This window comes from Anopheles aquasalis, chromosome 3 (assembly GCF_943734665.1).
Source record: "Anopheles aquasalis chromosome 3, idAnoAquaMG_Q_19, whole genome shotgun sequence".
NCBI lineage: Eukaryota > Metazoa > Arthropoda > Insecta > Diptera > Culicidae > Anopheles > Anopheles aquasalis.
The window spans coordinates 47519064-47531069 of record NC_064878.1 but is presented as its reverse complement, the minus strand read 5'-3'; the positions used below and the strand labels follow the sequence as shown (position 1 = coordinate 47531069).

Genomic DNA, 12006 nt, shown 5'->3' with positions numbered 1-12006 from the left:
TGTGATCCTCAGACGGTCGGCTGGATACTAGTCGCTCCGTCGAGCAGGTTGGTGAAGCATGTTCTCCGGCAGCCAAATTTTTGAAGTGCTCTGAAAGCATCAGTAGCAGTAAAGTTTTGGGGTCAAGCGTATTTTCGGGATGATTGAAAATCTCTATTAATAACCGAACAATTTAAATACTAAGCTACATTCGTAATATGTTTCCTACTGTTTCCATAATGCGATCACGATGATATGGACTGAACTGTTCTGTCGTGGTTTAATCCAAGATCAGTTACTGTTAAGACCAATCATTCGAAGAGCGACATTATGTCCAATCAAGCGCCGTTTCAAACTTAATAGCACGGTCCCACTGTCTGGAGGACTTTACCTGAAAAAGAAGGAAAAAAAATATGTTAGTAAAAGAATTCATAATTCCAATACCATCTAACGACACAGAAAACAAAATTAAAATACTGGACTAAGATGAATATTGTCTGGGGCATGAAATTTATGAACGGTTGAACAGAAATTTATGACAAAACAATTTAAAGAATTATCACAAAATGTGAACAAATTATCATCACAATCTTAGAACTTCTTGTGGAATTCCATCCTCTTGTAGATCACATACACACACTGCTGCAACACAACATTCATTCTGACTTCTCAACAAACGCTCAACAAACGATCAACATGTGATATTTCGCAACGTATCCGTTCATCTTCAATTTGCTGCAAGCAAATGAAACACATCAAAGAAACCAAATTGCACTACATGGCTTGTTCTAGTAACTCATTTTTCGTTTTTTAAATGTTTGTTTTGACTTATGAAAACATTTTCCTACAGGATTTACATTAATCTTCACTCTTCTGCATTCCGTTGTTGTACTCGTGTGTCGTGAGATGCGCTTTTTTATGGGTTTGATGATGCCTATTTGTTATCACAATGAAGTGAAACATATCGAGTTCTGTTTAAGGATTTTGTCATTACCTTCTAAAGATTAATTGTACATTTTACAGTCGTCAATCCTGTCCGTTTTTGTAACAATTATTGATTTAAAATATAATCGCCTGTTTTTTTTTGTCAACTTCTAAACTGCTAATCCAGTTGCATCTCGCGCAGCAAAAAGCCTTCATCGTATTTTATATACTTCACAGATATTTGGCTCAATGTTTTTGTGTGTTCATGTTTGTTTATGAATACAGTTCATACATATTTATATACGCTTATATAAAATATGCTTAATTTACTCTATACAGGAAAACGTGCGCTTTTGAACATACATTTTACGACTCTGCGCTTGTTAGAAAATCCAATCATAAAACTAGATAGCGATAAAGTGCGATGCACATCTTTGATCAAATAATTTCATTTTCACTTCACTTTAGCAAACAACGTAATAGCATCTATTTGTTTCTCCCTTTCATTTGTTGTCGTTTTTTTCTATAGGGTAATATCCCATTTTCTGTATAATTTCTTGTTTTTCCATGCACATTTTATTTCAAGTAATAGGAATCGATGGTTATTGATGATTAATACGCTCCAAACACGGAATCATAAAATCTTATAGAAACCATTGTCTTCCGATCGTCGGTGTTTGTGATGTTTTCCGAAAGGTAAATTATTTGCTTACCCATTGTTTTTTAAAAGCTTTTCTCTTGAAAACAAAGATTGAAGAGTTTTCAAATGCTTTGGACGCTTAACTTCGCGGCGTTGTGGCAAGTGCTGCATCGTGTAAATTGGTTTAGCACCGAAAGTAAATTGCTTTAATGGTCACTCACTCATTTAAAAGTATCATTTTACTGCCAATATTCATTAACATACTCATTGAAAACTTTACTCAAGTCCAACGGCATAGTAATCGAAAAGCAACCCATGATTATGACATTATGACCTCACTGATGAACTTTCCCTGGATTGTTTACGAAGCGAACTCGAATTATGACAGTCATTGAATCGTGTGAAAAATATGTATCGTATAACGATAAGTCTAATATTCAAAAAGCGACTCACTTTAAATGCGTCATAAGGTATGAAAAAACCTATGCAAAACATTGACGATATTTTAAGACATAAGATTCATGATTGCAAAATGTGATTAAACAATTATGCAATAGAAGTATGCTGGTACGCACACTTGTGTACGTAGCACTACGACGATAGCGAAGAAAGCAAGGATTTCTTAATGAATCAGCATGAACTTGACAAACACAAACACTTTGACTTACACACAAGAGCACTCATTGCTTAATCGATAGAAATAGATAGAATTATAGTAAAATACTTAATCCTCTTAATTCTTAATCACTAGTTACACTGAGAAAACGATTTTAATGATAATGCTAGCTACCATCCGTCCACGTGCTTAAGCTGGGCAAAACACAAATTCCCCCCTCCCCCATTACAGTCTATTCGACCAATGCAAACACACAGACGAATAGTTGCTAAAATTTGGCTCTTTCTGCTTCTGGAACAAACACAATCAATGAATGGCAATATCCTTCGGATAGTTAAAATTGAAAGTATATAAAAAGCAAGAGTGCCGCTCGACAGTAACACCGTTTAGCAGACATAAAAGCTCGATTGTAAACATAATAAATGAGAGTAGACAGACGAGACGCACAAACACAAACAGCACTAAGAGAGTAGAAACTGGGAAACAATCTTGTTCTTCTTGAAACTATATAAAAAGTCTTGAAGAAAGGCAGCTAACCCAGGCTAAATCATGATGTCATTGCTTAAAATGGATCATTACTTGCACATGTTCTCTGCTTAGTGAAAAGGGATGTCTCAGTAGGGGGGATGACAGCTGTCGTTAAGAGGCGTTATTGCAATGACCATTTTCCTATCTTGACTTCGCATCAAACGAATGATCGAGCGAACGCCAAGCAAGGTACAAATAGAAGTCCAGCTTAGATCGAATCGCGGGACTTATTCGATCGCCGGCGACTCTCGAGCTGTGGCATCTCGGCATGGTGTTTCCTTATGTGCACACCTAAATTGCCCCGCTGCTTGGCCTTGTAGGTACAGTAAGGACACTGATGGGAGGCCTCCTTACCTCCACACTCGACGTTTTCGTGACGTCGCAAGGTCGATTTCCAGCGATATCGTTTACCACAGTGCCGGCAGATGTACTGCCGCATACTGTCTCCGTCATCCGTATCACTTACCACCGAGGAAACGACCGAGGATTCGTTCACCGTGTACTCGAAATTCTTCATAATATTGGTATTTGCTAGCAAGCCGTACTTGCTCTCGGCCATCGTAACATTAAGCAACTTGCCAGTGCTACCACCGGTGTTCGCCGATCCCCCATCGCTGCCCGTATCCGATTTTCGTAACTTTATCGTCCTCGGTATAGACAGATCCTCTCGTTCCTCTATCAGCATACCGTCTTCTTCTTGTTCCAGGTCACCATCCTCTTCCTCGTCACTCTGAGATCCATTATTTTCCACATCCGACGAGGCTTTGCTCGAAGAGACAGGAACCAGGGCCGGTGGATTTTGCATCGATTGTTGCTGTTGCTGCTGTCCACCAACTACATTCAGGTGGCTGTAGTTGGTCTGCACTTCGTCCGACAAATCGATATCGTCGATCACTGAATAATCTAGCTCGTCAATGACGCCGGGCGGAAAGTCCGCACTGTGGACAGACGTGTTTGATCCTGTCGTTTCATACTCATTCACTGCATAACGCGTGACGTTACCAACACTGCCCCCGCCACCAATTCCTACAATTGCTCCGCGGGGAGTGGTTAAATTGGCCGAAACAACCGGTAGCTGCTGTATGGCACTGATGGTGGTTAAGCCGGTTGTTGATGCGCCACCACCGGTAATCGTAACGTGCTGTTGAGGCGCCTGCCCTGTATTCAATTTACGCGACAGTGAGAAGTTCAGTAAAGGACGATCGGATACGGCGATAGTGGTTGCCGTTGTTGGCGTAGTCTCCTGTCCCTGGAGGGAAGCATGCGGTACCGTCGGAATGGTCAGAATCGGTAACGTAACCGTTGATGAAACCACGCTACCTCCGGTGGAAGCATACGGATTCTTAGCACGCGAGTACTTGATACGTGGATGGCTGAGCTTCCCCGCACCAACAACGGTGCCACTGGCCATCTTCTTCGTTGGCGCAGCACCACCAACCTTTGGCTCTTCCACATTGCCACCGACCACTGCTGCTTTGGATGAGTCGAACTTAACAATCGAAATAGTCGTACCACCAGCAGCACCACTATTTACAATAGCCGTCCCACTAGTTCCCATGGGAGCCGCCGAGCCGCTATCGTTGTTAATCCGTTTACCAACTAAACCAGTGGCTCCCAGCGACAAAGAAACTGTGCCGCTCTCAGCATTGCTGCCGCCTGCTGTCTTGATGGGCAGAATATCTACAATTCAGAAGGATGTTCCATGTAAACCGGACCACCCGAGGTTCATTTTTCGGGACAGAAAAGAGGAAAAAGAGATAAAAAGAGAAAAAACAGATGAAAATTATTATTATTTTGGTAGTTAACTATACCATCGCTCAGCACTTGGTTTGATGTTGCTGACACACGGGAGGGGGCGGGGAATAGAGTCACATATCCTGCAGCAAACACACACGCACGCACACACATACACACTCAATGCAATTATGCAAACATTCTGTGAGGAGTTTGATTGATATCGTTCAACTGTGGCCACACAAAACCTTAGTCATGTTTCCTTCAACGAATACGCTCTCACGGTCTGGTGGTCATGCATTTGAGATACGTCGTCGTCGAAGGTCATCATTGGCATAAGGTTTTGAAAGGAAACTAAAGTTCGGTCCAACAGTTCTGTTGCTGTGGAAGCAAGTTGCAAATAATTGAGCACGCAACTACCAAACTTCCACACAGAAAGTTGATTCCATTCACCGATCACTCTACTCTGGTTGACAATAGGACACCAGGAATGAATGGAATGATCGAATTGGCTACAGTTGTTTGCTTTGTACGTAGAGAAATGTTGTAGAAAATACATTTGTGCAGGCTGTCGTTAGAGAGTGTAGAATAGCGTGAAATTGGGTGGTGCAAAGTGATGAGTATTTTGAGTGTTTGAGTTGATGTGTGTCTATGTTGAGAAATAAATAATAAATGAAATGTTGAAGTGGTCTCATCAAAGATGGGCCTACAAAAGCACACAGCGTTCACTTCACGCAAATTCTTACAACTGCTCTCATATTAAATAGAATCAAACGTTGCAAATGGTAATACTAGTATTAAAAAGAGAAGGAACACTAATAATAGTAGTAGTAATATTAATATTAGTTACTATAGTAATAGCAGCAGAACAGTTCGTTCATCGAGAGGTGATTCCACTCAATATTCAAAGTTAGCAGATTGGTATAGCCAAACAGATGTACGATTACCACACAAGCTCAATCAAACTGGAGAATAAATTGGTTAATGGCACTAATGACACACATCACACGAAAAAAAACCATATGAATTATGTCTACATCAGTCAAAACCAGGTGCCAACGGTACTCGTTAGCTAGAGGAAGTTGTAGAAAGAACAGTCCGTCCTTAAGATGTGTCAATCAATGAGAAAATGATGAAATAAATGTGTGTTTCGATATGATGAACAAATAAAACCATGAAATAACGTAACCATTATTAATCATAGAAATTGAAGAAGACCCGTCAAGAACGTATGCCTCGGAAATGATTAAATATAATAAATTAGAAGAACAGGAGAGAAAATAATCCACAACCACGATGAGTTCATATTTTATTTTATCACGACGATGAACCATTATTATATCTCAATTAAGCACAGAAACAGGGGAGAAAAACAAGAAACCCAACCACGACCAGTGTTGTGAAATAAAACGACAGACGGAGGCGAACCGAAGAAACCACCAGATATTAGTAAGAATAGACAGATTCTAATCTAAAGTACCAGTTATGCCATATCTTAACTCAAAACGAGCGAATATGACTAGGAAATTGTAAGTGCTTTTTGCAACCATCCCACGTTTGGTCATGTATCGTTCACCTGGTGATCCCAAGTGACATGAACTAGTACTAATTTACCATCACCTTCAAAAGGTAGACAACGGAAATGCATTGTCATTGCAAATATTATGCCTAAATATTTGCTACAAAATTTTGAAATATTTGAGGGCAAAGTTGCAAAACAAAACAACCAATATTCAAATCAACTTGAAAGTAAATCATATGAAACATGATTCATGTATAAAAAAAAACTATAAGTGATGTGCTTGGTTGTATGGTATGCAACACACGTTGGACTGAGCTGAGAGCTTATGCTGGAATGTTATTTTGCACAGCTCTGCCAAGAATACATTGCAGTGAAATGCAGTGAATAACATTTAACGGAAAGAGAGCGAGAGAGTAAAAATAAATTTTGTGAAACATGATGTGTAAGGTGGTGGTGTGTAAAGTGAAAATTGGCTGTGTTCGTTTCTGTAGTGTAACGCCACCGGTCACAAGCACAATATTCAGATAGCGTAAGAGATTCATGAAAGAAGGGGAAGGTGATTCAAGGATTATTTTTTGTTTGCATTACCGCACTCATCGAAAATGTACGTGGTGGCTGTGGTACCGTCGGGATGCAGCTCCGTTTGTTTGATAATTTTGTCCTTCTTCAGTAGATCTTCTATTTGCACCGTATCAAATTGCACTGTGTTCGAGGTGCCAGTAGATAAACTACCGCCAGTGGCCAGTAACGTAGCTCCACTCGTCGTATTAAAGCGCCGCACAGGCAGCATCAACGATCCGGAACCGGTCACTGTTGTGGCTACTGATTCCGACGATGTTTCCGGAGTGGCCGTGAAAAGAATGTAGTTGTTGTCTTTCTTAGTGACGACAATGTTTTTGCTTTCCAGCAAACACTCATTCAACACGATCGGAGTCGCGTGCGTTATCAGTGTCGCTACCTCGCTGCCAGACACGACATTGGTCGTTTGTGTTTCCGTTTCAGGCATAAAGGAAGAAACGGTTTCTTCTACCAACGCACGGCGCTCGATCGGAAGCTGGCGTTTATTCTGCTGATTCAAGAGCGCCACCTCATCCTCTTGTAACAAAAGGGCGGGCTCCGATGTGGTCACAGTAATGGTTTTTATTTTCTTGCCGCTCAAACTGGTACCAGTACCACTCGACGAGGATCGATTGCCAACGGTATTGCATCCACTTAATTTCTGTCTGACTACAACCACTTTGCGTTTGCCTGAAACGAAACGGAAAAGGATAGCACATGTTAGCGAATATGATTTCTCGAACCCCTTAGACACCGTTTACTACTATGCTAACCAACGCTACTCGGTGCAATATTGATCTTTGGTAGGAATGAAGTTGTGTATGTGGAGGGATTTTGTTTGTGTTTGTGGAGTCACTAGACCATGGTTGCAATGATATCACAGCGTGTCATTGTTGGATCTCCTTTGTAACACATGCCATAACAAAACATTATTGTACACCTATCACCGCTTATTGTAATGGTACAACACGTTTAGTAGTTGTTTTGCGTTCCAGGCGTAGAATTATTTAAGTACTAGCACATACAGATTGAAATGAAATGATAATTTAGCGTGCCAGCACTGAAACAATGAAAATGTTAACTGATGGACGATGTAACGCAATTTATTATACAAATCAGCAACAGTGAAATTAAGCTGAACCTTTAAAGAACAATGCGTACAAATATTTGGCAAAATTTTAAAGCCGAAATGAGATTAGACACTATTTGTTGGTTGTTTGGGAAGAAGGGAGATGTCACCACCAAGCCAAAAAGAGAATCCTTCACGATCTATCCAGCCAACAGTAACAATATAGCGCAAAAATATTGATTTTAATAGATGATTGGTTTTTGTGAACCTATACCGAAAATTATTCCTAGTATGAAGTGTGAGAATTGAGAATTATAAATAATCATGAATATATTTATACAGAGACTAAACTATTAGCTCTACATATGTACATAATACTTTTAAACTGGCGTCGTCAATCTCGGTAATTGTTGGCTCATCTCGATATGTTATATCTGCTAGAACTAAACCATCCATCGAAACAATGTAGGCTTTGTTTGTCGATGTAACACTTGAATCGTTAACAATATTGTAGTTTTGAAGATGTATGACTCTACTACTGGTCAAGGGCGACCACTAGTGTACTGCAGAGATAGATACAGGATGGAAATGATCAGCTAACGGATAGGAAATGAATTGCGCGATGGTAAGTGGCAAGATAATGTAGTATAATGATGTATATAGATCCTATGAAAGCCTATGAACAATGCGCAACCAATTATTTTTTTGGTGCAGCATATTCAAAGGATTCATAGGATGTATATATACGCAAAGCAGAGCAAGCCGACTCCGGAAGCGAATATTTTCAATTTAATTTATTGTCATTGGATTGGATGTACATGTCGCGCCCAAACAAAGCACCAGAACGAACACCCATCAAACATTGTCAGTCACTGTCTAACGGTTGATTCTCGTGCCGGGCTCACTATACCCCGCCGACGCATACAACAACACCAGACACTATCAAATAATTGGCGCCGCAAAAGAACCAGAATTTTATACTTTCAAAAGACAGAAAAGGCTACCTTGCAAAGACACACAGGTCTATCAAGGGTGGAGCAATCGAATGTGACGCTGTAATTGGTTGTTGCGCTTAAAGCGTTTACTACAGATCTCACAGGTGTAGGCTGGCTCCTGTCCGCACTCCAAACGACAATGGCGTCGAAGGTTACGGGACTGCGAGTAAACTTTGCCACACTTCGGGCATGTGTACCGCCGCGAGTGATTGAACGGTTTATTCCCTACGATTGCACTGGTTTCAAGCATAGCATGATCTGCCCCCTCTACAGTTGTTCTCCTGCTCAGTAGCTCTGAATTGAGATAGTCCTCGTCTAAAGTACTGTCGAAGGTAACGGAAACTGTTGACGAAAGTTCCCCGCTGGTCATCAGCAGATGTTTTTGCTGCGTGTGCTCTTCTCGCGCAAGGTATTCCAGCATCATGGAAGAGCAGCTCCGTTCCAGTATCTCGATAGACTCTTCTGGAATAATACATTCATCAGAGCCACAAATGAACCGGAAACGAGAAAGGAAAAGAAGAAATATTTGTTAATAATTAAACTAATTCTCAATCTAACTTTTTATACATCCAGCCAAACAGAGCAATCAAGCGTGGAGCGAAGGTGTAGCGGAAATGATTTCACTAAGTACATACAAACCCTGATACCTTACACATTACATAGACTGAATTGCAAGGAGACAGCAAGACCGGCGTTAACATAATGGAGCTATTGGAAATATTGAATGTTTGAAAGGAAAACACAACTAACTAGCAATACTAGGAACGAGTTAGGAACTTAGAAAGAGACAAAGTAAATAATTGTTTTGTCCATCGTAGTACATATTTACAAAGAAATGAAATCGAATGTTATCAAATATATTTACTTGATACGATGGTTATCGTTTTCTTTTCGACAGCCTTAGCTGCATTCCTGTATTTACCGTTCAACAAGACTATCTTCGCTGCATCACACATTGCTGCACACACTTTGGATCTATTTCCGCTCACTACTGTACGGCTTCTTCATAGACTGCACCAGAGCATCTGTCGAAAACTTAAAAACATTTCAGTTGCCAGTGTGGCCCTGCCTTATTTTGATTCAATTCAGCGTTAATTGATTCTATAATTCTGTTAAAACAACAACAATAACAAATATTAATCGCATCTCCTCTTCAGAGGGAGTGAGAGTGGTGCCATGAGGTTTGTTTTTGTCGTTTCTTGTATATAAATATCACACATTCTACTGGGTTATATATTACATATTTCCATTGTAATCTCTCATCGAAAGGGATTCTCATAATCAAAAGCGTTTTCTTGCTTAATCACTCTCAGAAACACATAGCATCGTGGTTGTGATTGTGGTGTGAGTCTGTACCTATGCCGATCTAGTGAGAACAGCAGAATACATCTTTGCATCGTCATTTTGGCACCTTTGAGCATACTTGTATACCTTACAGCACTAGCCAGATCGTATCTTTCATTACATAATCACATTGGGTAATCGTTTTACCACCACATTAACTACGACTTTTTAACAATAGATAACAATTTTTTATCTCAAATTTCAAATAAAAAGGAAACCGATCGTTTGCCTCACTGTTCGACACACGGAGATCCATCCTCCCTCAACTCCAGCGTCGATCAGATACCATTTTACCAAGTGGTGTAACCATGATATGTTAACTTATCGAGACCCCAAAAATAATAAGAACTTATTGCTAACAAGTAAACCTCGAGGGTCTATTTTCAGCTACTGTATGCGTATACTCCTTAACACCTAGAATTGTCCTAAGTGACAAATGATCTGAAAGGGATATTTCAACGTGATGGTCACTCTTGAGAGAAGAAAGAAGCGCATCCGAAGAACCAACGGACGATGATCGTGCTGAAATTATCTACGTTTCGTTAACAAATTATCTTCAAATCAGGTCTAAAGGTCGACATGCGGTAGACAATGCCGGTGGCACTCGGCAGCAGCAGCTTCTCGCCTCTGCTAGAAATAGTACTTGATGCACACACCCGACTCTAGGTGTCTTTTGAGGTGCGATCCTTGGGAAAAAGCTTTCCCACACATGACGCATCGAAACTTTTTCATTCCTCCACATTCATATCTGTCGGAGATGGAAGGTAGGAAAAGGGTGTTTAAGAATTTTTAATAGAATAATAATTATGTTTCTCTACCCAATGCATAAAGACGGGCATCAACAGAATGAATCAACGGTTTTTTATAGGAAAGATATTCTAACGCCTTTTGCTTGCGCATGTGCTTACCTGATATGGCGCTGCAGGGAACTCGCGTCCTTGTAGTTCTTATCACAGCTTCGCCGTGGACACTGGTACCGTCCGTCGGCGTTTAGAAATTTAGATAAATCGGAAAACTTGACGTTATACAGAAAGTCATTTAACTGTATCAAGCTTCGCCGTCCACCATCTATGTGAGTGATGCTGCCTCCTCCCCGGGCACGACTGTTCGCAGTACTACCACCACCACCGTTGGTGTTAGTCGAGGCTGCTGCTGCTGCTGCCGCCGCCGCCACTGCCGCAGCGGCTGCTATTGCCATTTCTCCGGCAGTTCCGCCGGCTGTTAGTGTGCCGGACGATGCCAAAGATGTTGCCAAAGAGCTACTACCTGTGCATGAGAAACGAATTCGGAGGAACCATGTTCAACAATAACTTTCGCACCCAAAAACAAACACGAACACACAACACACACGAAGAACACAACAAACACTCAACACAGGCGCGCGATCAGCGTGTGGATGCGATCAGCAACACTAGATGGTTCAACAACAGGAGTAGAATGGGGGCAGGTAGAACAACACAATTTAAAGGCGGACACGCGCGCAACACAGTATATATGCTAATGGGGAATTATTAAAAGAACAGGAAGATGGAGTATATGGTTACTGTTGCAATGGTGACCATCTTTTCTTCTCCTTCTTCTCCACTCTCTCTTCCGTGATGGAACACATTCGCGCGCTATCGATCAAGCAGTTTTCAAACGCAAAGCAAACTAACGAGTAAAGAACATGATATGGATTCGCTATTATTAAACGCACTACACACAGGTCACGAATATTGGATCTAAAACATAGGAAGGGTGAGAGGAGTGTGTTTCTTTGAGTGCATGAAAACTGTTTGCGTTTGTGTGGCTGAATGCGGCGGTATGTTCATGTAAGTTCTTGTTCTAAGTATTGCTATTATTAACTTATTCATCCCAAACCCCTAGCAACGACGCATTGTTTTGCCAGAACATAGATCAAAGCAAGTGCCCATCAATTGGCGCGAAAGTATTCAACGAAACACCTAAACACACGTAGCGACACTCGCGAAGGTAACACATAAGGCAGGAGATGCCACACATCGGTTCTTTTTCTTTGGCTTTTTGCAGGCACACATTGATCACTGTTCTAGTACACGTAGTAAAAGCTTCGCTAACTTTTAACCGCGTATCTCTCGT

General features: G+C 40.9%; 2 protein-coding genes across 4 annotated transcripts in view; both read right to left on the bottom strand.

Moving 5' to 3' along the window:
* Positions 1-748: 748 nt before the first annotated feature.
* LOC126575460 (longitudinals lacking protein-like) overlaps positions 749-12006 on the bottom strand; it is a 55793-nt gene continuing 44535 nt past the window's right edge. For 2 of the 3 annotated variants that reach the window (XM_050236165.1, XM_050236164.1), the window contains exons 7-8: positions 6532-7191; positions 749-4367 (exon numbers count right to left, since the gene is read on the bottom strand). In XM_050236165.1, the coding sequence (XP_050092122.1) occupies positions 2896-4367; positions 6532-7191 (2132 nt within the window). In that variant the 3' untranslated portion in view covers positions 749-2895. The remainder of the gene's footprint in view (positions 4368-6531; positions 7192-12006) is intronic. The other variant, XM_050236166.1, reaches the window with a different exon arrangement.
* Positions 8403-10536, bottom strand: LOC126575463 (zinc finger protein 600-like). Its single transcript, XM_050236170.1, has 2 exons — positions 9488-10536; positions 8403-9027 (listed from the first exon to the last, which is right to left on the bottom strand). Exons 1-2 carry the CDS (start codon positions 9519-9521, stop codon positions 8597-8599), a joined length of 465 nt encoding a protein of 154 aa, XP_050092127.1. The 5' UTR covers positions 9522-10536; the 3' UTR covers positions 8403-8596.